This window comes from Pteropus medius, unplaced genomic scaffold (genome assembly GCF_902729225.1).
Source record: "Pteropus medius unplaced genomic scaffold, Ma_sr-lr_union100, whole genome shotgun sequence".
In the NCBI taxonomy this organism is placed as follows: Eukaryota; Metazoa; Chordata; class Mammalia; order Chiroptera; family Pteropodidae; genus Pteropus; species Pteropus medius.
This window is the reverse complement of record NW_024349797.1, coordinates 5,130,704-5,158,454: the sequence shown is the minus strand read 5'-3', so window position 1 is coordinate 5,158,454 and position 27,751 is coordinate 5,130,704. Positions and strand designations below refer to the sequence as shown.

General features: G+C 36.4%; 1 protein-coding gene, 1 long non-coding RNA gene and 1 pseudogene across 2 annotated transcripts in view; 1 reads left to right on the top strand and 2 right to left on the bottom strand.

Annotated features, from left to right (window-relative positions):
• Window positions 1-149: 149 nt before the first annotated feature.
• LOC120619561 (uncharacterized) lies at window positions 150-10,995 on the bottom strand. The gene is made up of 4 exons (XR_005657551.1): window positions 10,139-10,995; window positions 2,456-2,546; window positions 1,764-1,811; window positions 150-898 (listed from the first exon to the last, which is right to left on the bottom strand). It is a non-coding gene; the product is annotated as an uncharacterized LOC120619561 (long non-coding RNA).
• The window catches only part of SNW1 (SNW domain containing 1), a 26,892-nt gene continuing 9,179 nt past the window's right edge, over window positions 10,039-27,751 (top strand). The window contains exons 1-6 of the mRNA XM_039883929.1: window positions 10,039-10,141; window positions 14,282-14,435; window positions 17,840-18,001; window positions 25,523-25,618; window positions 25,710-25,816; window positions 26,890-26,994. Coding sequence (XP_039739863.1) covers window positions 10,128-10,141; window positions 14,282-14,435; window positions 17,840-18,001; window positions 25,523-25,618; window positions 25,710-25,816; window positions 26,890-26,994 — 638 coding nt within the window. The 5' untranslated portion in view covers window positions 10,039-10,127. The remainder of the gene's footprint in view (window positions 10,142-14,281; window positions 14,436-17,839; window positions 18,002-25,522; window positions 25,619-25,709; window positions 25,817-26,889; window positions 26,995-27,751) is intronic.
• Window positions 18,983-19,101, bottom strand: LOC120619794 (uncharacterized; annotated as a pseudogene).

The window sequence follows — 27,751 nt, the reverse complement described above, 5'->3', positions numbered from 1 at the left end:
ACCATCAGCTAAGGAGTTAATCAGTAAAGGGAGGCTCAGGAATTAAAAAATAAAAATAGGATAAGAGGCAAAGTCCATCGTGGATACTAATTATCTCAGAGGAAGTCAGAGGAAACTTGGAGCAGAGATTTTCTTTTTAATAACAGCTTTATTGAGATATAATTCACATATCATAAAATTCATCCCTTCAAAGTATACAATTCAGTGCTTTCTATAATATTCATAGAGTTGCACAACCATTACCACCAAATATTTTAGGATGTTTTCAACACTCCAAAAAGAAACCCATAGCTATTAGCAGTCGCTTCTCTTTCTCAGTCCTCCCCTCTGCTCCTCTCTCCCTGGCCCAACCCCAGGCAACCACTATCCACATTCAGTATGGATATGCCTATTCTGGACATTTAATATAAATGGAATAATATACTATCTGGTCTTTTTTGGCTTCTTTCTTTTAATGTTTTTGAGGTTCATATATGTTGATTCATATATTGGTAGTTTACTTCTTCTTATTGCCAAATAATATTCTGTTGTATGGATATACCACATTTTATTACCAGCAATGTACAAGGGTTCCAATTTTTCCACATCTTCACTAATACTTGTTATTGTCTCTCTTTTTAAAGATAGCTATCCTAGTGGGTGTGAGTGATATCTTATTATGGTTTGGAGAAGAGTTCTTAACTGTAGGTTGAACTTGACCTTGAACTCCACAAGGGAAATCTTCCATCCTCAGTTTTCACCCACCCTCAGCCATTACCCAGCCTCTGCCAAGTCTCTCAGACTCCTGGTAGGAATGTGTTTCTGCCTATCAGCAAGGATAGGCTTACATCCTTCACTTTCAGTCAACCTTCTCATCAGTCACATCTAGGCCTGCTAGTTCCCTTGCTGGATGGATGCCCTAAATCAATTTAAAAAAAAAATTATCAAAGTCTACCCATTATGAAAAAAGTTACTTTACCTTTGGGCTGAGCCTGGCCCTGCCCATTCTAAAAGGCTTCCGTTCTCATGTTGAGAAAAGATTCCTTCTCTCCACTATTCTGGATTCCTCCCAGAAAAACTCTCTCACCACTGGAGGTTTCTCTTATTGCCCTAGGAGGAATTTAACTTGCCTTTTCAGGAACAAGTATTTAGGGGTGGTTTATTTTATAGGGAAAGGGTAGAAATTCCACCGGCCACACAGACTCTGACTTCTATTATGTAAATACTAAAATATTCTCAGCCTCTTCTCTGAAGGAATAGCCCTATATCATTGTTGGTGCATAACTGGGTAATGGGTATAAAGATTCCTATTAGGAGCCTGTATGGATAGGATTTTGAGGGGTGGTCTCCAAGCTTATCTGTGTGTCTGGGGAGTCAGTAGAACCTAGGGATGTGAGTGTGGCTGGTATGTGGAGCCAGAAGGGCACAGCCATTGACTAAGTTCAGTCATCTTTTCTCTCCTAGGGATGAAAGAGCCAAAGACACTACCCACCTTGGGTGGCAGTCTGAGTAGGAAGGTCAAAGGCAGGTCAATAGATTAAAGACAGAGGCTTCTGCTGCTACCTCTGAGCCCTTTCTCATGCTGTTCCATCTACTTAAACAGCTCCCCAACTCTGCCCACCGCCCAAACCTCTGCCACTGTCTTTCTGGGCCTCACCTATTAATGGCACATAATCTTGGTCAAGTGACAATAGAGAAAGCATACTCCGACTCCCAGACCTGTTTATGTGCCTCTCCCTGGTACTTCTAAAGCATTTTGGGCTTGCCTCCAGCATGACACTTACCACATTCTGAGATTATCTTTTTATACCAGGGGCTGCAAACTCAAATGCCTACGGAAGCAAGATAATAAAAAATAAGTGAAGCATGTCAGACATGAGAATAATCCTGGCGTTTAAAAACAAAAACATTGTCCATTTTTCTTAAGTCATGCAGTTCCCTTGACCTACCTTTTATTTTCTTATAAGAGCATCATAGGTACATGAAGCAGTTTATTTCTTCATAAGAGACTGCAACAATGAATGGCCAATGACTCCCTCAGCTTTTGATCCAATAGGGAGTGGTGGGGACTGTGGCCTACATTCCCACATGGCAAACTGCATTCTAGATCATTGCTGCCATGCGAGAATGCAGGCCCAGTGTTGCCAGTTCTACTGGTTTTCAAAAGAAGTTGGAAATCCAGATTTTTACTAAAATTAAAATCTTAAAATCTCCCCATTTTTAAATGTCTGCAAATAATTCAAAAGTTTTAAAGCATGTGTAGGACATATAGAACACTTCTGAGGGCCAGATTCAGCCCACAAACCCCAGATCTATCAACCCCCTAAGAGGTCTGTAGGACGGGCTATGCAGTATTTAACTTTGTGCGTACTCCCACCCCTTCCCAAATGAGCACACGGTTTGGTACTGAAAAAGCACTTGATAAATTTTTGATACATTTTTGAAGACTAACAGCTAATATTTATTTAGTACTCACTGTGAGCCAAGCACTTAAGCACTTGACATTCATTATCTCATGTCATCCTCACAGCCTTGTGAAGTAGATAGACTTGCTGAAGTTTACAGAGCTAGGAAGCAAAGGAGGCAGGACTCAAATTCAAGTCTGTTTGATTCCAGATTTCTTAGAAAAAATCTTTCACTTGAGAGCCAGTATGGAATAGTGGTTAAGAACCAATTCTTTGGGTATAAGTTCCAGATTAGTCATTTTCCATTTGTCATTTGGGGCAACTTACATAACCTCTCTAAGCCTCCATTTTCTATCTGTAAAATGGGATAATAAGAGTTAACTACTTATCGGATTGTTGTAAGAGTTAAATAAGATAAATAGGTATAGAAGAGTACATCAACAAACAATAGCTATTCTTATCGTTCCAGTATTTTTCCCATTAGAGTTATTAAATCATAGCCATCTGCATACACTGTAGCTCCTTAGTCCACGAACAGGCACTTTCTGGTGGAATATCTCGTCACTAGAGAAAAGACAAGGGAGTCATGTAAGGAGTCACTTCAGGTATCAGATGGCTGTTTTCTGAGCCAGCAGCACACTTGATAGAAATGAACATGATCAAAACAAATGACAGTGCTCAGGGCAAGGGGCAAATTGTTCCCCTTCCAAGCTGTTCAATAGAAAAAAGGATAGTTATCTTGGGTCTAAAGCTTCATCTCCACTGGAGCCCTGTGTTTCAAATCCCCTTAAGGTTACAGCCAACTTTCAAAAAGAATAATTAAATCTGGAAAGAAATGGGGTCAAGAGGTCTCACGGTGCTTTTAAACAGGAAATCTCAGAGCTAGAGAAGGGAAGGAGCTGAGAGCAAAGCTGCTTTCTTATGCATCAACCCAAAGAATTACTCAGTCCCAGGAAGAAGATACAGGAGCAAATTTCTCCAAATACAAGTTGATCCTAACTTTAAGTAATATACAATAAAAAAAAATTGATTTTACTCATAAACTAAGGCATTTCAGAACACTCGGCTTGCTTACTAAAAATTACTGTTATATTTAGTAATCTTATGAAAACAGATTGCATTCACGATAACAAAGAAGTGAAATACCTAAAAATCAATATTCTGAGAGATGTGTACAATCTATGTAAAGAAAACTTCAAATGTTATTGGAAGATATGAAAGATTTTAATATGTCAAAACCTAAAGTGTTCCTGAGACATAAAGTTGTAAAGATATCATCTTTCTAAGTTAATTTATGGTCAAGTCAATGATGATGTTTCTACAGACTTTTTAATAAAAGACTCAACAAAATAATTCTAATGCTCATTTGGAAAAAAATGAATGAAAGGATATTATATCATACTTTTTCTTCATTTATTCATTTTATAAATTCTACATTTTGCTTGACTTTGCTTTTATAGGTTTGATATATTTCACATTCCATTAAATTCACCTTGTTCAGTGTACAGATCAATGGTTTTTAGTATATTTATGGAGTTGTGGTGCCATCAGCACTACGTAATTTTTCAGCACTCCAGAAAGAAACCCTGTACCCATTAGCAGTCACTCACTTTTCCCATCTCTCATCCCTACTCAACCCAGCCTCAGGTAACTATTAATCTTTGTCTCTAAGAATTTGTCTATTCTGGAAATTTTATATAAATGGAATTAGACAACATCTAGCCTTTTTTTGACTGGCTCCTTTCACTAAGCAACATGTTTTCAAGGTTTCTATAGCAAAGAATTTAACCTTGCCCAGAGATCTGGCCTTTATCCTCAGGTTCTGGGAAGTAATCTCTAAGCTCTTGAAATGTCATGGCTAATAGGAGTGCCTTTGTTTGCCTGGGAGCCATGGGTCACCAGGTAGTCTTAAATTTTTGATTTAGTGTGGGGGCTGGCCGCATCAAATAGCCTTAGGGTGGGGGCTGGCCAGGAAGACCAGCAATGTGATATAAGGTGGGGGCTATAAGTCACACAGTATCAGTAAATGTCTAGAGGGGCTGGAGACTGAGATCAACCACACAGGCAATCAGTCATGCCTATATGATAGAGGCCCAATAAAAAATCTGGACACCGAGGCTGAGGTGAGCTTCCCTGGTTAACAATACTCCCTGCCTACTGTCACACACTGGTGCTGGGAGAGTAATGCTGTCCTGGCTACACAGGGAGAGGATAAGTAGATGCTCCACGTTTGGATCCTCCTGGACTCTGCCCTATGCACTTCTTCCTTTAGCTAATTTTAATCTATATCCTTTCCCTGTAATAGTACCACTCATGGAGTTCTGTGTGTCCTTCTAAAGAATTATCAAATCAAAGAGTGGCTTTAGGAACCCCCAAACTTGCAACTGATGTTAAAAGTAAAGGTAATCTCTTGTAGATGGCTCCCTCCAACTTGGCAAGTTGTCTACACACGCTCAAGAGTCATTCATGTTTTCACACATATCAATACTACGTTCTTTTTTATTGCCAAATAATAGTACATTATGTGGATATGTCACATTCTATTTATTCATTCATCAGTTGATACACATTTGGGTTGTTTCTACTTTAGGGTTATTATGAATTATGCTATGAATATTTGTATTCAAGTTTTGAGTTAGACATGTTTTTAATTCTCTTAGATATATACCAAAGGTTGGAATTGCTGGCTCATATGGTAACTCTAAGTTTAACTTTTTGAGAAACTACCAAACTCTTTTTCCAAAGTGGCTATACCATTGTACAATACCACTAGCAGTGTATGAGTGTTCCAATTTCTCCACATCCTCATCAGTACTTGTTATTGTCTATCTTTTTTATTTCACCCATCCTGGTGAATATGATTGGCATCTCATTGTAGCTTTGATTTGCATTTCCCTGATTGCAAATGGTGTTAAACAACCTTTCATGTGATTATTTGTCCATTCATATATCTTCTTTGAAGAAACATCTGTTTAAATCTTTTGTCCATTCTTTTAATTGGATCGTCTTTTTGTCGATGAAATGTCAGAGTTCTTTACATATTCTGGCCATAAGCTCCTTATCAGATGTATGATTTGCAAATACTGTCTCTCATTCTGTAGCTTGTCTTTTAATTGTCTTGATGGTGTCCTGTGAAGGAAAAAGCTTTCAATTTTGATGAAATTTATCTATTTTTTTCTTTTATTAACAGCTCATGCTTTGAGTATTATATCTAAGAATCCTTTGCCAAATCCAAGATCATGAACATTTACTCATAAGTTTTCTTTGAAGAGTTTTATAGTTTTAGCTCTTACATTTAAGTCTTTTAGTTAATGTTTATAAAAGATGTGCAGTAAGGATCCAACTTCATTCTTTGGCATTTGGATATTCAGTTTCCCAGTACCATTTGTTGAAAAGATTATTCTTTTCTCATCAGATGGGCCTGGTACTTGTCTTAGTTCATTTGTGCTGCTATAACAAAATACCATAAACTAGCTTATAAAGAACGGACATTTATTTCTCACAGCTTCGGAGACCAGGAAGTCCAAGATCAAGGTGCCAGCAGATTTAGTGTCTAGTGAAGGTCTGCTTTCTGGTTCACAGATGGCACCTTCTTCGGTGTCCTCACATGATGAAAGGGGAAAGAGAGGGGTCTGGGTCTCTTTTATAAGGCCACTAATCCCATTCGTGAAGGTTTCACCCTCATTACCTAATCACCTCTCAAAGGCCCCACCTCTTAACACTATCGCATTGGGGGTTAGGTTTCAACATATGAATTTAAGGGAGATGTGTTCATACCATAACAGCACCCTTGTCAAAAATCAGCTGACCACACACATGTGGGTTTATTTCTGGACTCTCAATTTTATTCCATTGATCTATATGTCTGTCCTTATACCAATACTACACTGTCTTGATTACTGTAGATTTGTAATATGTTTTGAAATTAGGAAATGTGAGTCCTCTAACTTTGCTTCTTCCCTAAATTTTATGTCCTCTGTCAGCCTACAGGAGGAAAAGCAAGGCTTACAGAAGGATGCTCCTTCAGAAAGAAGCAGCACTAAATGCACCCTGAATCAAAATAAGTTGAGGAAACATCCCAATAAACACATTTTGTATATATAAAAAAGAACATTTTCCTAATTAACCACAATGTCGTTAATACTTCTATGAAAATTAGCAAAAATTCCATAATGTAGTCTACTACCAATCCATATTCGAATTTCTCCAAATGTCCCAAAATCTTTTATATTTTCCCCTGAATTGAACCAGAATGCAATCAAGACTTTTACTCATTGCATTTGGTATATCTCTTAAGTCTCTTTTAATCTATTCTATTACTTTTTTATATGTATAACATTGACATTTTGAAGAATCTTGTAAAATGTCTCACATTCTGGATTTTTCTGATTGTTTCCTTGTGCTGTTTAACTTGTTCCTCTGTCTCCTGAATCTCTTATGAACTGAAAGTTAAGTCTGACTTGATCAAGTAATTAGAGAACTTCCATACAGAAGCACTCAATGTCAGAATGTCCTTCTATTAGTGATACTAAAGTAATGATAGCCAAATATCTCCATTATAAAAGTACACTTTTTCTTTTGCAGTCACTAAGTAACCTGTAAGTCCAGCCTTTTTAACTATACTTTAATGCAAAACAACACATTGCTTTTAAAATTTCTTTTAAAGATTGTGAAGGCATACGAACGACTTCTAACAAGGAAGAACAGTGAAGTGGGGACAGTACCACTATTCACCAGAGAATGAATTTAAATAAAGCAGCAATAATTAAAGCATAATGACATCAGAGCATAAAATACTGGCATTACAATAAATAAAAACATGCATCATATTAGAGAAAAGAATGTTAGTTGGAAGATACCCTAAAAATAAGATTGAGTTCAACTGCCTTACTTTACAAATATAAAACCTGAAGTTCAGGAAGCTAAATAAATGTTGTTAAAGCCAGAGAATAACTATTTTTTGAGTGCTTAACATTGTTCTAAGCACTTTACATGATTAACAATCAATTAATTGTCCCAAAAACTTTATGATATTAGGTTATAATTACTCCCCCCGCCTTTTTTTTTTTTTTTTCCCAGTAAGAAAACTGAGAGAGAAGTTAAGTTTTCCTAGGATGTACAACTAGTAAATTAAGAAGCTGGGATGGAAACACAGGAAAGCTGACTCCAGAATCTATGTGTTTAACTACTATATCCTACTACTACTAGTTGTGTCACTTGCGGCTACAAAGCCACAGCTAGTTAGGAATCAAGTTAGGCTCTAGGTTCTCTGAAGACAAATTCCACCCTCTATCTGGAATATCAAGAATAGAGTAAATTGATTATTCCTTGCAACCTGGCGCAGCACCAATTGTGGCTGCGCTGAGCTTTTCTGTTATGAGCAGGCAGCTGCTAATTACCTGTGATAAAGAGGATGGATGCTGCAAGAAAGTTCCAGCACAGCTGAACACAAAACTCCTCACCCCACAAATGTGAATAAAGTACTTAGCCTTAGGGTATGATATCATATTACTAGTGCAGTAGATTTGCCTTCTTATTGCTATTAAAATCAGTTGCTATTCTCTATACACCCCAAGGACAGCGAGGGACCATGTCTGATAGAAATGCTTCACATGGATGTGCCTCTGTGAAAAACGAAAGTAGACTGTAAAAGCTCTTCTCCATCCCTTTCTTTCAACTCTACATCCCAGGTCTTGGTCTGTTTCTTACTGATTTCCCATGTTAATTATTTTAACCTTGTCCTCAGTGTGTTCCTTTGTCTCTCATCGCCATAGAAACTCATTCTGCCTTAAGAATAATCTTTCTTGCCAGTTTCTTGGACCCAGGCCCTCTATTTAAGTCCTCCTTCAGCTCCAAATCACCTGCTGAATTAAATCTAAGCCCCTTGATCTTGGCTTCTGGGACCTTCTCTAATTTGCTCCTCTTTTATTCTCTATTTGGAAATTACACATTAAAGTGGATCTCTGTCACCCAAAACATTAACTGTAATAACTAATATATTTACATAGTACTTTATAGTTGAGTAAAACATATTCACCTACATTACCTCAATTAAGTCTCATAATCACTCTATAATATATAACAGGTAACATGATCAGCATTCTAAGTCTGATAAAATTGGGGCCAAATAAGTTAAGTGTCTTGACAGTGATAACACAGCTCATTGGTGAAGCTATAGCTTGAATTTATATCTTCAAAGTCTCAGATCACGCTTGTTACACCGATCTTCAATTTACCAAATAAGTCTTTTTCTCTTGTGGCTTATACTCTGTGTCAGGCAGGATTCTAAGATCTCTCCCCTCCCTTTCCACCATGTACATGGCCTGCATAATCCCTGAGGCTGTGAATATGAGATCAGTCCCGATTGTGTTTTGTTACAGTAGTCCCCCCTCATCCACAGTTTCACATTCATAATTATGTTATACCATTAGGCATATAGATTTTCAAAAGAGATACCCATATAAAATCAAAGTTAAGTAAAATCTGTGTAACTCTAAATTTGCAATTTTGGAAATACTGGTATAAATGCACAATGCATTTTCTCAAACAATATGTATGTAAATTTTTTAGCTTTGTCCACTAAAAAGACTTAGAAGCAATAATCAACCCGGTAACGGGCACTTGTAGCATCCAGGTTATTTCTCTAAATATTACTATCCCACTAAAAGAAGGGCTCCTTGGAGAAATGATTGATTCCAGGTCTAAGGCAGAAAAAGTATTATATGAGCTGAGAACGTCTTGTCACACCAAAAATAAATTCATCCTGGATATGGGTTACTTCCGCTGCTGCTGCTCAAACTAGTGCATTTGGTTTGGAAAAATTCAAAGAGCAGTACACTTAGAGTGTATGCATGCATATTCCTATATGTGTGCTATACTGCAATTAAAAGTTTGTTTCTTCTTTTTATCATGGAAAATTTCAAATGTATACAAAAGTGGAGAATACTATAATGAACATCCATTTCCTTGTCCAGCTTCAATATGAGCAAAACTCAGGGCTAATCTCCTTTCAACTATACTCCATCCATTTTCCTCTCTTAATGTTTTTTGAAGCACATGCCATTTATCTTACCACTTCATCAAAGAGCCTACTGGGGTTTGTAGTTCATTATGTTTAATACATAATCTATGTAAAACACAATCTAAAACACATACATACATACATAAAACATGCATACATAATATACATCCGTGTTTTAAAGCTAACTAAAGATAACACAATACCTCCTTAGGAGAGTGTTTGGGGGTGGGATCTGGGGGTAAGGGATAGAGTTTAAAGAAAAATTTTGAGTGTGACTAGAATTTTCAGACCATCCAATAACTCTCCATTCTCCGTTCTATTTTCTGTTGTTTTAAAACCCTGTCACTCTTTTACTTAACGTTGCTATACCCGGAAGGCTCTTTTTATTTGGGACTCCCACAAGGAAAATGATTCTGAGTGGAAAACAAAATAAAGCAGCTTAAAAGGCATCACGACTTCGTTATTTTGCCTAGGGAACGCCCTGTCATGTCACAGTGTACGAGTGATGCATTTTCTTTCCTTAACTTAAGCGTTTATCCCAAGATATCAGCTTGGTCCGCTTAGAGTAGACCTAAATTGCAGTCGTTCAAAGAACTACAAATCCCAGAAGGCTATTCGGCCAAGGCGCCTGCGCATCGCGCGCTCCTTCCTTTCCTCAACTTGTCTCCGGGAAAGGCCCGCCCCGCGGTGCTGTCGCTCGCGCTGGAAGCAAGCGGAAGAAGATGGCGCTCACCAGGTGGGTTGTTGATTCGGGTCCTCGATACGGAAGGGTCTGGAAGTACCCTTTTTTCATTTCTCTGCCCACACTCTTCGGGGCGGTGACCGGGCCCAGGGCACAGAGCGACGTGGGCTGAGACGACGGCTAGGCCCTTCCGCCTCCCACTGTGGGGACTAGGCCTCGCCGAAGCTGGGGTCTTTCCTGAGTGGCTTCCCGGATTGAGTTCGCCCTCTCAGCAGGGCCTAAAGCAGAGGGGTAGTAAGTAGATCTCTGACCTCAGATGCCGAGGAAGCACACGTTTTCTTCGCTTAAGCATCTTGGGGTTGTGGACAGAGCTCCCTCAGGTCCGCGGCTTGGGTGGGCGCGATGGGGTTGTGGAGGGCAGTGGCTTCTTTGGGCGGAGTGAAGTGGGCGGGAGGCGACTGCCTGGCTTACGGCCGTTTGTCTGCCGAGCGCTCTCTTCGGTCTCTATCCCGAAACAAGGACTCCTGAAAAAAAAGAAAGGGGTGGGGGGAGCGCGGCACCGAACAGAGATTTTAAATTAGCCACAGTAGTGGCCGGTGTCTATTAATTCGCGCTGCCGGCCCGCACTTTAACTTTGGACCTTAGAATTTCTTCTGTGGATAGAACCGCTTCAGATTTTTGCTGTTCTCGGTTGTCTTGGTAACCGCATGTAACGTGGTCCCCGCCTGTAAGAAAAAGATGCTTAAGTGGGAGATTCCAAGGAATTATGTAACTCTTACTGGTCCACGATCTTGCTGCCCCAAAACTTTCCGTGCGAACGCAGTAGAAGTTGAGTGTCAAAGAAATGTTGAAAAGAAAGTAATCATTTTAGGACATTCTCTCGAAACTCCGTAAACACACTTCATTCTCCTCACACATATTTCCTGGCTGAATCCTAAAAATGTGTGAATCAGAAATTTCTTTTGGGAATTACTTTCGGGTGCCTTGCTCTATCCTGAAGCCTGTGTATATACAGAAGGAAATATGACAGTCTAGCTGCAGGGAAGATGGCGAACAAGGCATACAGATAAGAATCAACAGAATGCTTATTTGGGTAGTACTTAAGTGCAAAAATAATTAAATGGAATGAGCTGAATGGACTGGAGAGTTTCCTTTAGTAAATGTTTCAGGCATCAAACATTTAATTGAGTGCCCCCTAGGTGGAAGGCACTGTAACAAAGACTAGTGGAGTTACAGGAAAGCTTTTGTGGAAAAGGTAAAATTTGAAAAGGACACACAGGAAAAATACCAGAGATATTGTGGGTATTGCAGTAGCAGAGTGCCGTCTTTAAGTAACTTGGGGGCAACATAGCTTTCTGATTTTTTTTGAGTGACTTCTAGCTGATTTGATTTTTAGAGATGGTCTCGTTTTCAGGTGAAATGTTATTTCCAGGATCTACCAGGGATTCTTAATAGCAGGAACTTGACATACTGATGTGTTACAGTCTTATTTTCACCAGTGATTGTTAGCAACCAAAGACTTTAAATTGTGCTGGTTTAATTGTCTAAATTCAAGTGTGTTTTAGGTTATATATCTAATAATATCACTTGCATTTAGTATGCTTTCTTTAGTAAAAGGGGATGCACTAAGATATCTCAACAATGGCAATATTGATATTTGGACTGGATAATTCATTCTTGTATGGGGCTGTCCTGTGCATGTTTAGCAGCATCTTTGGCCTCTACCCACTAAATACTGGTGGCATCCCTACCCCCTCTTTATCCCCCAGCCCCCAAATCTTGACAATCAGAATGTCTTCAGGCATTGTCACATATCTGCATTGTAGATTTTGCCACCAGTTGAAAACCACTGAGGTAGACTCTCAGCTTGCATGTGCAGCCTGCTATATACCACCTCTCCTCCGCTCTACTGTAGGAGTTTGCTTCTTTGTGGGAATTTCATCCTTACAGGGAACAACAAAGTTAAGACACTCTGAAAGGCTAGAATATGTTCTGACCTTAATCCAGACCAGTTTACCTGTTTACTGAATTGTTCAAACTCTGCTTTGCCAGGCTACCTGCTTTTTGATCATTTTAGCAACCAGTTTTTTCATTAGAAGGGAAAGAAAAATGAAACATAACTAATTTGGCTTTTTTGTAACTGTATTTGTATCCCTCTTATGTGTTGGATATATATGGTTTACTGAAAATAACTATGGTAGAAGCCCAAAACTTTGGACTCCATTTATCCATTCATTCACTCATTCTGTTGTTTGTTAAAGGTCTGCCATGTGCCAGGCACTACTTTAGTGAAGGTTTTACAGTATTGAATCAGGCCAACTCCTTGTCCTCATAGAGCTTACATTTTAGGAGAGACAGACTATATATAAGTTAATAAATCAATATGCAATTTTAGGTAGTAAGTACTAGGAATAAAATGAAGATGTGAGATGGAGTGCTATTTTGGATAAAATCCTCAAAAAATAGCTCTAGGAAGTTATAATTAAGCAGATACATGAATGCCGAGAAGCGGGCCCTCAAAAATCTGGGCAGGAGTTTTCTATAAAAGCACTACAGGAAAAAATGTTCTAGTTAGTAAATAGAATATTTTATGGCAGTGGGAATAGCAAATATAAATATCCTGAAATGGCTTGTTTAAGGAAAGGCAAGAAGGCTATAGTGACATAAAGATGGTGAGTGTGAAAGGTAGAGTGAACTTATTTCTCCTGCAAACATTTAAGTAGCCCTTGCTATGAGCTAGCCAATGCCTGGAGAGTTAGGGATGAAAGAAGGCATGATTCCTGCCCTCAGGTTGTTCATAGTCTAGTGAGAGAGAAAAAGGTAAATGGAAAGATGATTGCAGTACAGTAAGGTAGATGTTATAGTAGTGGTTAGTACACAGAGGGTCTTGTGGAAATACATATAGGGGGCAACTAACCCAAACTGAGGAAATCAGAACAGCTCCAGATAACCAGATATTTATGGAACACATGTTGAATGGTATCTAGACACTGCAAGTGGTTCGTGGATTTTCTCATTTAATATTTATAACAATCTTATAAAGTAGGTAGTCTTTTGATCTGTCATTACAGATGAGAAAACTGAGGTTTAGAGAAGGTAAATAACTTTTCCAGGTTAGTAAATGACATAGGATTTAAACTCTGAGCTCTTAGCCATCATGTTACCTCACTACCACCCACCTACCCCCACACTGGATTAGATCCCTGTGCTGTGTGCTGTCATAGCACTCTGTACTTTTCCTTCATTGCTTAAAATAATTTGTAGTTACAGATTTGTGTGATTATTTGATTGTCTCCCCTGCAATACTGTAAGCCGTATTTCTCGGTTTATAGTCTCACTGCCTACCTAGTATAGTGCCTACACCCAAGTGATCAATAAATATTTTTGATTAAATAAGCTCTACTGTTTATTCAAATGTGCTTACTAAACAAGAATCACAAAGGAACCTTAACTTTTCCATTAAACATTCATCTACTGGAATCCTTTTGTGGTAATTTGGAATAGCTCTGTAATAACATTTATCATACTTAAAGGTTGTTAAGAATAGTTTATTTAGTAGAAAGACTGTTTTAAATAACAAATAACAGATTACATCTTTAGGCTTTAAATCTTTGACCTCTTAAATTGTAAATTGCATTCTAAACTAGATACCCTTGAGAAAGTGCACTTAAATATGCAACTTATGTTTCTCTTATCCACATTTTTATTACATTCAGTTCTAATCCTTGTTCCTTTGTATTGACACTAAAATAGTTAAAAGTTAGAAGCACAAGAGTAAAATAGTTAAAAATGAGGAGTATAAGAATAGCAAAGACACTTAAGAAAACTATATACTGGACAGTTGGCCCCGAGTCATTAAGAATGTTTACTTGCTTGTTACCAGAAAAGAAATATGAAAGCATAAAAACTCAATATGTTGTTTGTCTTTTATGTGAAATATCTGTTAATTTTTGATGCTGGGCACCGTTTGCCTACATTCTATTAAAATGTTTTTACTGTACGTCTCTGATTACTGATTTCTTTCCAGACATAACAAAATAACAGATATAGAATACTGCAATAAATCATTGAAAAATTTGCTTTTTTGCTCAAAGGAAAAAGTCTTATAGGAAAATAGTCTCTGGTGGCCAAATTGCAGTAATCAAATTAATTAAGAGTTTTAAAAATTCTGACTTTTATTGTCTTTGCTTATAGCTTTTTACCTGCACCTACTCAACTATCTCAAGACCAGCTTGAGGCTGAAGAAAAAGCAAGATCCCAAAGATCGCGACAGACCTCACTGGTCTCCTCCCGGAGAGAACCACCCCCATACGGGTACCGGAAAGGCTGGATACCTCGGTTGTTAGAGGTAAATAAGGATCTTCAGTTTGGATTTATAGTTTTACAGCATAAAATGCGCTGAAACTTTTTATAACACCTTTGTAAAATAAGTTTGAACACTGGAATCTCCACATACAAATGTCGACGTGATAGAAATTCTAATTGTGAGCTCTCAAGACATATACTCCCCTCAGAAAATTAATCTTTTTCTTCTTGCTTATTATCACTGCTTTGCAATCACTGGAGAATTATACTACTTTATGCGTCTTCTTATGTCAAATTATTAAACATACGAAAGAAACAAATTTACCTTTTATAAATCTAGGGATTATAGCATATGGAAAATAATGGGAAAGTAAGAAGGAAAAATAAAAGAGTTTATATTTGGGTACTTTTTTTTGCCTCCTCCCTGCATGCACAATACCACACAACCCTGAAGAGACAACCTTCCTCCAGGGAAAGCTCTAGCAGCATTTCTTTTTTTGATTCCTGTTGGGTATAGTGGAAAGAGCTGACAAGGAGTTTAAAAAACAAACTGGTTTTGGATCATAACTGTGCTTCTTACTATTTGCATGACCCTGGGCAAATCCTAACTTCTATTCATTTGTTTTCTTGTCTTCAATTTGATAATGTTAATATATGCCTAATATACATATTAGATAAATTTTTAGGAGATGTAAGAGAGAAAATTTGATAATTGACTTGGAGGCAGTGAAGGAGAAGGAAAGAATCTGGAATGTTTCATCAAGCCTTTTTTTTCTCCTCCCAATATTCATTCTGACACCTGTAAATTTTCTTTCTTCACATCCCAAGGAATATACCTGCCCTATTAAAAACTTTTAAATGCCTGTACCATTTATTTTGCACCCCGTTATTTCCATTTTATCACTTCGTTATATTTTGTCCTATGGTTATGATTTTTTCTTTATAAATGTGAAGTTCATGCCCTTAGCTTTTTTTCATATGCCTCCAAGTGGTAATCATAGTGAAAGAACTAAGTATTCATTATATTGAAATTTGTTACATAGCACCCTGTAAGAAGCCATCTATATTCTCAGCCTGTCCTGTTTGTCATTTCCCCTACCTACCAGAACTTTTTATAGAGCCTGGAAAACAAATACCCAACTAGATCATGTCTTCTCCTAAATATTCCCTGTTTGTGTGATTTTTTTTCCTCAGCTATCCTCTGGTGCTTATTGTAGAGGGCAAAGGCAAGTCTTTCAGTTATTAAGGGATTTTTGTTGTTGCTTTTGTTTTTGTTGATAGTATAATTTATGAGAAACAGCAATATAAAATATCATCACAGAGGCTGTAATGCTCTCTGATCTGGGTCAAGAGGTAGTGATTGGCATTATCGAATAGAGCAGGGGTCCCCATCCCTGGGCCATGGACCAATACAGGTCTGTGGCCTGTTAGGAACCAGGTCTCACAGCCAGAGGTGAGCAGTGAGCAACCAAGCGAAACTTCATCTGTATTTGCAGCTGCTCCCCAGTGCTAGCATCACCGCCTCAGCTCTACTTCAGATCATCAGGCATTAGATTTTCATAGGAGCACTGGTCTCTGGTGCCAAAAAGGTCGGGAACTGCTGGAAAGAGGACTTGAGTGTCTCTTCTGAGGGATTATAGATAGTCTTCATTTGACCTCAGTAGATTATGGAGTTGGGGGTGGCAGGCATTTTATATACAACAGCTTTGCTTCCATTTCCACATTTTGACATTGAGGCACTATTAGCTTTTTAAAATCTTACTTGACTATTAAATGTTTCCTATATCCGGGTGGAACAGAACAGTTTATTTGAAAATCAAACCAAAATGGCCAGCTAATCTGGAAATAACCATGACTGCTTCTTGAGGGGAGTGAATGCTTTGCGGAAGAAAGCATTGTGTTCTAGTTTTTAAAGAAAAAGCTGTGATTTTCTGGCAAGTTAAATGACCACATGATGCCACATGTACAATTCTGAAGTGCTTATTATAGTTGAACTCTAGCACATCTGAGCATGTGTCAGATTGATGGCCTGGGTACAGGTAGCACATTTCTTGGAACTTTAACTATTTTTGCCTGATTTACAAGAAAATGTCTCTCTCAGCTTTATTATTTACTTTAAAAAATGTCAAACCTTTCTTTTGCAAGTACCTAGGAAATCACATATCCATGATCTAATGGGATATTTTTTTGAAGGAGGTCATATAAAAGTGGTTATTTTCATAAATTATTTTCCATCAAATCCCCTTTAAGTGATTAATTTTAATACGTTTTTCCTATCATTTCTTAGTATTGCATTGCCTTTTTTGCACTAAAAGGTATTTCGATTTAATTGGAAATAGAAAGTTTTTGAAGTCAAAAGATCTGCATTCAAGTCCTGCATATGCTAGCCGTGAGACCGTGGGAAAATTACTTAACTTTTCTAAACTTGAATTTTTTCCATATGAAAATAGGAGGTGTTGAAGAATTAAAAGAATTAAACAATATAAGAGTAGTTTGTATTTTGTAAATTGTATTAAAATACTAAGCACGTATTACTAAATTTAATAAAACTGTTTAAAAATTATATTTAATATTCATGTTTATTTGATGATCTTCTTTTGTAATTATTACAATTCATTGACAGACTTAACTTTGCTTGTTCTACTTTAGAAGTCTTAGTTCTCTCTTCTGAATAATTAATCACCATTAGAAATATGGTAAACTTATTTTGAGGTTTTTCCTATTCTATTTGTTTGCTTCTCATGGAATACCCAATACTGATGTCATGTTACTAAAACCTTATTCCAAGAAAAAAATCTTTGCATTTCTGCCCTAACTGTAGCTTGACCTGTTCATCAATAAGGAAATTATTTATGCTAAAACTGAACATCTTTTCCTTGTCTTAAGCATTTTGCTTAATTTTTTTCCTGCCACATATGTAAAAACCACATGCCTTGCCATGGTCTAGAATCCCTTTCATAATTTAGTGTTTGTCTACACATGCAGCCTTATCTCCTATGTATCTGCTCCTCTGTCTTCAATAAGCTACAGCCCCACTGGACTCTTGTTTTCTAGAACATGCTAAACTCATTCTTGCATCAGGGCCTTCACACTTGCTATTTGATCTGCCTGGAAAATGCAACCTTTAGATCTTCCCATGACTAATTTCTCATCGTTCAGGCTTTAGCGCACATTACCGCTTCACAAGGGTCATCCCAGCCACACTATCGAAAGTAGCCCCTTTCTAGTCCCTTTATTACTTTCAAGGCATTTACCACAAGCCAGAAATATCTTTTTGATATCTTTGCCCACTGCAATGCACACTCCATAAGATTCCTGTTTTATTTATTGCCATATCTGTAGCATCTTGCATAATAAGGACTCAATAATTATTTATTGAATGAATGAATATGTCTTGAATCTCAAATTACTATTAAATATTCTTTTTATTTTCTTTTTAATATATAGGATTTTGGAGATGGAGGTGCTTTTCCAGAGATCCACGTGGCCCAGTATCCACTGGATATGGGACGAAAGAAAAAAATGTCAAATGCACTGGCCATTCAGGTGGATGCTGAAGGAAAAATTAAATACGATGCAATTGCTCGACAGGGACAGTCAAAAGACAAGGTAATCCTCTCGTTCATTTGTTCCCCGTTGATAGTTATTTTGTGAAGAGGTTTTTTTAATTTAGTGGAAATACTAAATCTCTGTGTGTTTAGTTTATGTTAAAAGTAACAGTGAAATATGCTTAGGCTAATTGAAGATATGACTTACTAACAGAATGAACATTACATTATGACTTCATAACAGCAATGGCTTTTTCCTTTGAAATTTTCCAAGTTGATAGCTTATATATGCTTCAGGTTTTTACTTATTTGTTTTAAATTTTAAAAACAATTATTTTGTAGTACTAATACCTTTCTAAATACAGGCAAATTTTTAAAGATTACAACCCTAGCACCCTAAAAAAAAATCAAAATTTAATTTCATCTGTAGCATCTTCTAACTCTTCTCCATGTACTTAAAAAGTACTTACATAAATAATTATTTTAATAATTCATTTGACTATAATTTTACACAAACTTTACCCTTGATTAAGTATAAAATGGGCATTTGCTATCCAGATTTAAGATAGCCCTGCTTATAAAGTAATCCAAAGACGAAAAATAAAATTTACTTAATATCATTACAGAGAAGCTACACTTAAGAGCCAAAGAACTATTGTTAAGAAGACCTAATTTTTTTTCTTATAAATAAATACTCCAAATAGAAGTAAAAGATCTCTTTAGAATTGAAGGTGTTGGGAAAAATACTTGAGAGCCTTCAGTACCTGGCTTTCTCTCTCTCTCCCAGTTTCATTTTACTCTCTGAAATAGCACTGATTCTAACCCATCCTTTGTTCCTACTTCATGGCTGATGAATTTTGGGGAAAACAATTATGCAGTCATGCAGTTTTATCTCACGGTTCTACTGGGTTCCCTTGGCGTTCCTCCAGGATTTAACTCTTCCTCTCAACAGGTGACTCCCCATCTATTTGCATAAAAAGGCTATAAGAAAATTGTCAGCTTTCTTTATCCTGCACTTGTCTTTTTGTCCTTTTTTTTTACACGCCTATAGCACCTGGTATTCCTAGGTGGTCTCCCATCCAAGTACTAACCAGGCCTGACCCTGCTTAGCTTCCGAGATCAGACGGGGTCAGGCATGTTCAGGGTGGCGTGGCCATAGACCGTCTTTTTGTCTTGACTTTACCTTTCTTCTCTATAAGAAATCTCTCCTACCTAAATCTAATCTTGTCACATGTATTTACTTTAGTGTTTTCCAAATCTCATCCCTTCCTCTTTCCTTTATAACATTACCTTTTCTTTCTTTATTCTTTTTTTTTTTTCCTTTTCAACATTATGCCTTTCACCTCTCCTCTTTTACTGGCTCCTTCCTGTTAGTATTTGAATATGCTTGTCTTTCTAGTATTTTGAAAGAATAGTTTTTCCCTGACTACCTTCTAGGCTCTCTCTAGCTACCACCAAATTTCCACCTAATTTTCTTTATTTTTTTTCAAGCTTCTTGCAAGAGTTGTTTTCTGCTCTCTACTTCTTCACCTCCCTTTCACTCTTCATTTCACTGTAATATGGCTTCACCTCAAACAATCTGAGATAGCTCTCTGGAGAAGGTCTCTAAGACTTCTCTCATAGTGCATTCTCTTTAATTTATTCCCTTGGCTGAAATGCCACTCATATGTTGATGACTGTCAGATCTGTGTCTCCAGGCCAGTTTTCTCTTCTGGGCCTTAAGTCCTTACATCTTACTGTCTACAAGGACATCTATCTAGATTTCCCAAAAGTACTGCTCAATCAAATCTGGAACTAAATGCATAATTTTCCTCCTAGCCTATTTTTTCTATAACTCTAACTCAGTGATTGGCAGTGATATCTCCCTGACTGCTAAAAGCCCAGGAGTCCTTTTTTCTTCTCATTTTATTGATTTTTTAAAATTACGCTAATATTTTATTGTAAAAGATAGCAATATTACATAAGTATATATAGTCCTACCTACCTGCTTTTCCCACTTTAATTCCCAGAAATAACTACTATTACTACAATGATATATATCTTTTCAGACCTTTGTTATGGATTTAGTTATTTATGTATATGTGTAATTTACATACACACAAACATATATACCTTTTTCTAACATGAGATTTTAATGCCCATAGCTTCCATAGACTTGCTTTTTTTACTTAATATGTTTTGAAAATTTTTGTTGGTATGTGTAGGTCAACTTCATTTATTAAAAAAAAAAAAAATACGTAAAATTCCATGTGCATTGTGCCCTAATTTTTTTATAAGCATTGGTGGTTTCTAGTTCTTTAGTTTTGCAAACTACTTTACTCAAGATCCATATACAAACATCCTTTTGCACATGAGTATTTGTGTAAAATAAATTCTTGGTAGTGGACTTACTCGGTCAAATGATATTCAAATTTCAGGTGTGACACATAATACCAGTATATTTTCTAAAAAGCCTTTTTTTTAACGATCATTCCATTCTTTTTACTTTTCCTCAGACCCTCCATCCATGTAGTCACCATGCTCTATCATATTTCCCTAACATTTCTCACGTATATTCCCTTCTCTGCTGCTTAATGATAAGTTCAAGCCCTTATCATTTCCTGCTTGATTTACTACAGCAGAATCTCTGGCATTTTTCTTGTCTACCTGAAAAAAACAAATACATCCATGTTTATCTGTTTATCTTTCTCTTTCTCCTACATATACACACACACTTAAAATCTTTCCATGGCTTTTAGCATAAGAACCAATCAAGCTCTTATGCCATATTCAACTCCTTGTTTACTTTTCTAGCCTAGTGTCAACTCTCATGACCAGAATACCAAAATCAAAAAATAAAAAGTTCAGTTTTAGCCATTCTGTTTATTTTCAGTACAAAATAATCACCATTGTAAGTGGTTATTAAAGAAGAAAAACTTGCAGGCATTCTCTGTAAGTGTATGCCATGAGGAGCTACTTGCAGCAACGCTAACATGGCACTTTTTCTCTTGGAGACTTTCCATGGGTGCCATCCTATGCCAGGGAAAGCCCGCCTTCTATTTTTTGTCCGACTAAATCCTGTTGCTTTCAGTCGCAGCAACTCGCTTGTCACTATTCCAGGACACGCATCCTGATCTTCCCTGGAGAGATTGGGTATCTTTCCTCCCTGTTCCCTATGTTTACTCTGTCGTGACTGTCATCACCTTTGTTGTATTTATCCATTCACTAATAATCTGTGTCATTTGATTATATGCTCTTCGAGGTCAGAGATTATATCTTTATATTTTCCTCTTAGGCACCCAATTGAGTCCCAGACAACTTGACACATGGGCATTCACCAGTGTTTGTTGGAGGAATGATAGCAGCTTTCATTGAATAACAGAAAACCACTTCTGAAGCCAGTAAGGAAGAATAGTTCACTCCTGCAGAAGGAAAATAGGTCCCGATAACACGCAGGGAATATACTAGAAATTTACCCTATGCCGTGGAGACCTTAACCTGGCTCTAGATTCCTTTGTTTTGTTCTTTGAAATAATCACTATTCTTTACTGGTATGTGCTGCCTCTCTTATTTGTTAGGAAAAAGCAACATTTTAGGGCAATAATCTGTCATTGGCAGGTTGTGTAATTTTGAATGAAATACAGTTTTAGCCCATTTTGCATTATATTTCAAGACTGGAAACCATGAATTTTATCTGATTTCTAGAGAATTTCTGAAAGTTTTTTCTTTCTTACAATCATGTATATTGGTGATCATATTGAAAATAGAGTAAAAATGATAAAACCGAACTGTTTTAGATTTTAGTCTCTATTATTCCTTTATACAGTAAAAACCTTACATTTTGTCTATAATGCAGCCACCAGAAATGGAACCCAAACTAATAGTTTATAGAGAGGTACCACTCTCAGGTTCATATTCACCTTAACCCTAATGGGAGAATCTATGCACGTGTAGGGGCAGGGGCTATGTAGGAAATCTCTACCCTTCTCTTAATTTGGCCATGAACCTAAAACTGTCATAAAAACATAAAGTCTTAAAAACAACAAAAAAATAAGCACAGCAAAGTTTTTTTTTTTAAATGAATAAGGCATTCAGTGAATTTACAAGAAAGAGTGAATGGAGAGACCAGTTGGACTGTTAACATTGTTTCTGTTGGATATATTTCCTTACTGAACTTTATACCCTGGAATATACATTTAAATCCCTTATACAAATTTAATCAATATGTACTTTAATTTTTTAAAAAGTGAATAGATTAACACATGGAGTTTTTGAATGCATTTAATAATTCAGTGTTAACTGAGTCCCCATTAGGCATTGGCATTTGGGTCAGAGGGACACTTGATTGTTTGGGACTGTCTTGAGCATTGTATAACGTTTAACATAACTGGCATTACCTATTAAATGCCATGGTGCCCTCCCTTCCACCTGTTGTCATAACCAGAAACACCTCACATACTTACAAAGGCCCCAGGAGAGGAATTGGAAATGGCAAGCAATGCCTTGTTTTAAAATCAGATTTTCCTGTTTTAAAAGTAGTAATTGTCTACTAAATGTAGGGTTTCTTATGTATATCAGAAGGATCTGGTATTCTTTAGAAACCAAAGAGTTCTCACTGAAATATTAATAGTGAAAGAGCAAGAATGGAAAATGCTAGCTTTAGGTGTAAGTGGTGAAGAATGAGGCAGTATTCCAAGGGCAAGTCTAAGGTCATTGGTCTCTGCATGTAAAGTAAATACTGTGTACAAAACTTGTTGGTAATACAAAATCAAGAGGGAAAAAAATTTCTTAAATCTTGATAATCTTAAAATAAAGTGTTGGTGTTCACATTTTTCCTTCTGAAATAGTTTCATAGGAAATGTTACATGATATTACCTAAAAGAATGCCTTTAGCCTTTCCCTTGCCCCCCCAAAAAACCTCCAACAACTTTAAAACTAACCCCGAGATAATTTCGTATGTTACTACCTCGTTTGTATGATTTCATGAACTAGCTAAGCCTAAAAATAGTGTTTTCTTTCTACCTCTGAAATAGTGCATATGCTGATAAGCTGTCCTTTAAGCCAGTCCATTTCTTGCCAGTTTTTAGTAATTAAAAAAAAAACAAAAAACACTTGTTTCATATATGAATTATTGCTTTATCTTGCTCACAAAGCTTATTTGTTCTCCTAATACCTTCGACGGTATATTGTATTTTTCAGATAACCTTTCCCAGCCCCTTTGCCTCCTGGGATATACTGAATTTCTTCACATTTGGTTCTCAGGCAATAAAACTTGGGGATTTTATAGTTAATTACCATGGGGGAATCTTGCTCTTCATATGTCCTTCACTCAGCTTTGTGAGATACTAGAATCTTATTGATGCTCATTTAAAGGGTTATTAACTTTGGAATACCCAACTAAGGAGCAGCAAATGGCTCTTGTATGCTAAATTAGTATTGAGACTTTATGTTGAGCATGTATGACTACCAGTGAGCCATTTACTTGGAATTCCTTCCTGTACCGATTGCTGTGTAAAAGTAATTAACTCTTTGTAGTCTTGGTATTATTTTCTAGAGAATTGTTATATAATAAATACTTGTGATGTAGATTTTTCCATTCTAAAAGGAAATAAGACTTTTGAGATCAATTACTAGCTGTGAGATCTTAATGCACTGAGCCTCACTCTTCTCACTAGAGTGAGCTTCAGGGTTCCTTCCAAAACGAACACCCTAAGAGGATGGTGACACTAGTAGCCTACATGTCAATAGTACATGTTTTGTGGTAAATCATCTACACTTTCTTACTTTTTCTCTTTCTAATTTCTGCGAAAAACAAGCTATGAATTTCAGCCTGTAACCATGAGATAGCTTTTTTCCTGGGAAATCAACAGCTTATGTAGAATGTTCTGCATGACCTAAAATATAATTATCTTTACCATGGAATAGAGCATCTCTAAAATTCTTATATTCATTCATTTGTACAAAAAATATTGACCGAATGTCTCCTATGGACCAGGCATTGTTATAGGCACTGTAGATACTTTAATGAATAAGAGATTCCTTATCAGAAAAATAGGTATAGTCACTGTGCACACTTCATAGGATTGATATGAAATTTAAATTAGTTAATATCTGTAAAGCAAAAGAACAGTGGCACAAAATAAGTGCTTAATGTTAGCTATTATTACTGTTGTTATGTTTATAGGGGACACAGATAAACAAGTAAAATAGGTAAATTTATTACTGTGAGTGGTGTTTTGAAGACAGTAAACAGAGTGCTGTGACTCTGAATGATTGAGCGGGGAAGGGTTACTGCTTTAGTGTGAGTATCCAGCAGAGGCCTCATCAGTGCATGCAGGAGCTTTAAACTGAGACTCAGAAGTTGAGAACTCACTGAAGAACTGGGAACAACACTGTAAAGGCCCAGAATTGGAGAAAAGCATGTTGTATTCAAAAACCAGAAGAACCGATGTGACTAAGGCACAGTGAATGAGGGAACATGAGGTACAAGGGGAGTTTAAAGCTGTAAGCCAAGCCAGGTCAGGTCGAGTAGGCCATAAAGTGTTTTCTGCTCTGTTGTTTGAGGTAAGAAATTAAAATAGCATGTATTTCCTTTAAGCGATTTTAGGGAATGTCATGGTGGAATGCAATTATTGACATAAGACTTTAGTTTACAGTAGTAAATGATTTTCTTCGGAAAATTTTTGAAGCTCTCACTTGCCCAAGAATTTCATTTTCTTTTATGTTCATGAATTATCCTATGTGTACTAAAGAAGTCCTAACTCAGGTAGCAAAATCTAGAAGACTGCTTATTTGTTAAATTTCAAGTATCTCTTTTCTATAATATCTGCCATGTAAGTTTTTGTGAAAGTATTCGAGAAGTATAGATGGGCATGAAAGTAAGTAATATTCTATTTTTTTTTCAGGGGCCTACCACATCAGTGTTAGCCTAATAGAAACCATGTTGAGCCTAGTAGAAATCAGATAGCAGTCCTAAATTTGGACAATGAGTGTAAAATAAGTTGTGTATATAGAATGTATTTTGCAAAGGTTTTTTGTTTGTTTGTTTGTTTGTTTTTCATGGAAGAAAGTGTTCCGGTTTTTTTGACAATGGCACATGTTCCTTTTCTTAATCTATGAATAGAGTGCATGCCAGAAAAGTCAAACATTCTAAGTAGATTGAGGTCAATGAAATTGTCCATGCCCAGTGAATTTGTAAATTATTTGGAAACCTGACTTAAATTCTGATGAGCTTGTAACCCAAGATAATGGTATTATAGGCAATTTATATCATCATTAATTTCAAGTCATAACGAGCCTCAAAAATAGGAATCACTGATGCATAAGATTTTGTTGGCACAATTTATTCAGATACTGACTTGATTAGAAGATCTCAAATAATTTATATGCATGCGGTCAAAAGAAAATTATGAACTTATATAGTCAGGGCAGCAATTTGTATATATATTTTAAGGTTCCTGGGCTTTAAAATCTAAAAGACAAAATCTGTGTCCTAAATTTATAAGTTTGCTGAGAGGAAATGTTGATTTCTGAAATGACTTAAGGAGGTTGCTTCTTTCCATTCTCTATTTTTCTTAAGTCTGCTTATGTTTGAACATTTTAGGTCATTTATAGCAAGTACACTGACCTGGTTCCCAAGGAAGTCATGAATGCAGATGACCCAGACCTGCAAAGACCTGACGAAGAAGCTATTAAAGAGGTAACTGGGAATTCTATATATAATTATTTTAGATGACTTTTTACATCTTTATTAACTTCCAAACCATTTAATGTGGTGTTTCTTATTTCAGATAACAGAAAAGACAAGGGTAGCCTTAGAAAAGTCTGTATCACAGAAGGTTGCTGCGGCCATGCCAGTTCGAGCAGCTGATAAACTGGCTCCTGCTCAGTATATCCGGTATGAACCTGCCTGGGAATCTTGGTTTCGTGTCAGACTTAACTGGGGTTGGGAATCTTGGTATTCTTTCACAATTGTAAATCTGGTTTTTAAATAATGACTTGAAAGACTGTTAACTCTGTGCAGATAATTAAAGGCAGAAAAAAATTTTAAGATCGATTTTTAAGATATGCTATTTTCAAAATATTTTTCTTTTTTTTTAGAAATTAACATTTACTATATGTGATCCAAACCACAATTTTTATTTATAGTTTTCATTTACATATAATAGGCATTATATAATATTTACTGTGAATGTTAACATATTGGCAATATTATATGATGTAATTTACATAATAATTAAAATAGAATGATAATGTATAATGTTGATAATTAATAATGTATTAATATCATTTATATAATAGACCTCCTTCTAATACTTCTAAATTTTAAGGGGTTTCACTCTAAATCTTTGTGTGGAGGGATACTCATGTAGATATTAAAGGGAAATTCAGAGCTGTTAAGGCTGCTACCATTGTTCTTTCTCTGTTTTACTACCTGTAATTAGTCAAAAGATACTATAAATTGCCTGCTGCGAATATTATGGAGCGTTTTTTCCCCAAATGCAGACTTACAAAATAGGTACTATTTTCTAGACTTCTTATCTATGAAATTGAACACTGCCTTCCATGGTGGAAAATGGACAGAGATGGATTACTTGCAAACTAATATGATTTTAGTTTACATTTTGCTAGTAACTCATAATTACTGTTCTCTTATCTCCGTTGCTATCTGCTTGGCCTAAATATTTTGCAGTTTTCTATTAATACTTTGTGAAAGGACTACATTGTCCAATGCAGTCTAGCTTAGGATTGTAAAAAGATGAGTACCTGTTGGTGATGATGACAAATTTAGCCATGTTTTAATAATTGCTAAAGCTGTGCAATTGGTATATGATAGATGGGCATTCATTGCACACTCTCTGTTTTTGTATATGTTTGAAGCTTTATGTAATAAAAGGTGAGGAGAGGAGACTTGAGACTTACTAACTAAAAAGGACTAGTTACACCTTTAGTTTCATCTGCGTTCTTCAGATATACACCATCTCAGCAAGGAGTGGCTTTCAACTCTGGAGCAAAACAGAGGGTTATTCGGATGGTGGAAATGCAGAAAGATCCAATGGAGCCTCCAAGGTTTAAGTAAGTAGATGGCTTCATGAGAGTGAACCACTCTTCTTAAAAAAGATATCAGAGGATAAAAATGTCCCAAATGTTATCATCAGGTGAATGGATAAACAAATTATGCAACATCTATACATAGAATACTGTTGAGCAGTAAAAAGAAATAAAATTTTAATATACTCAATACCATGGATGAATATCAAAATAATTATACCAAGTGAAAGAAGCCAGACAAAAAGAAGTACATACTGTATGATTCCATTTATATGAAACCCTAGAAAATGCAAACAAATCTGTAATGACAGGAAATAAATCAATGGTTGCCTGTGGGGAAGGAGGGGAAGACGGCTCATGAGGGGACAAGTGGGGGTAGGTAAGGGGCACACAGACTTTTGGAAGTGATGAGTGTGTTCATTTTTTTGATTGTGATGATAGTTTCACAGGTAAATACTCATGTCAAAATTTAATCAAATTATATGCTTTAAATACCCAATATAGTTAATTGCATGTCAGTTATACCTCAATAAAGCTGTTTCTTAAATAGGAAAAAAATATATTGCTCAATGAAATGATAACAGTATTGTGGAGATGAGTTGGGTGGTGATGATGACAATTTTGGCCATGTTTTAATAATTGCCGAAGCTGAGCAATTAGTGTATGATAGATGGGCATTCATTATACAATCTCTGTTTTTGTATATGTTTGAAGCTTTACATAATAAAAAATGAAGAAGGGAGACTTGAGACTTAATAACTAAAAAGAAAAAAGTATATCT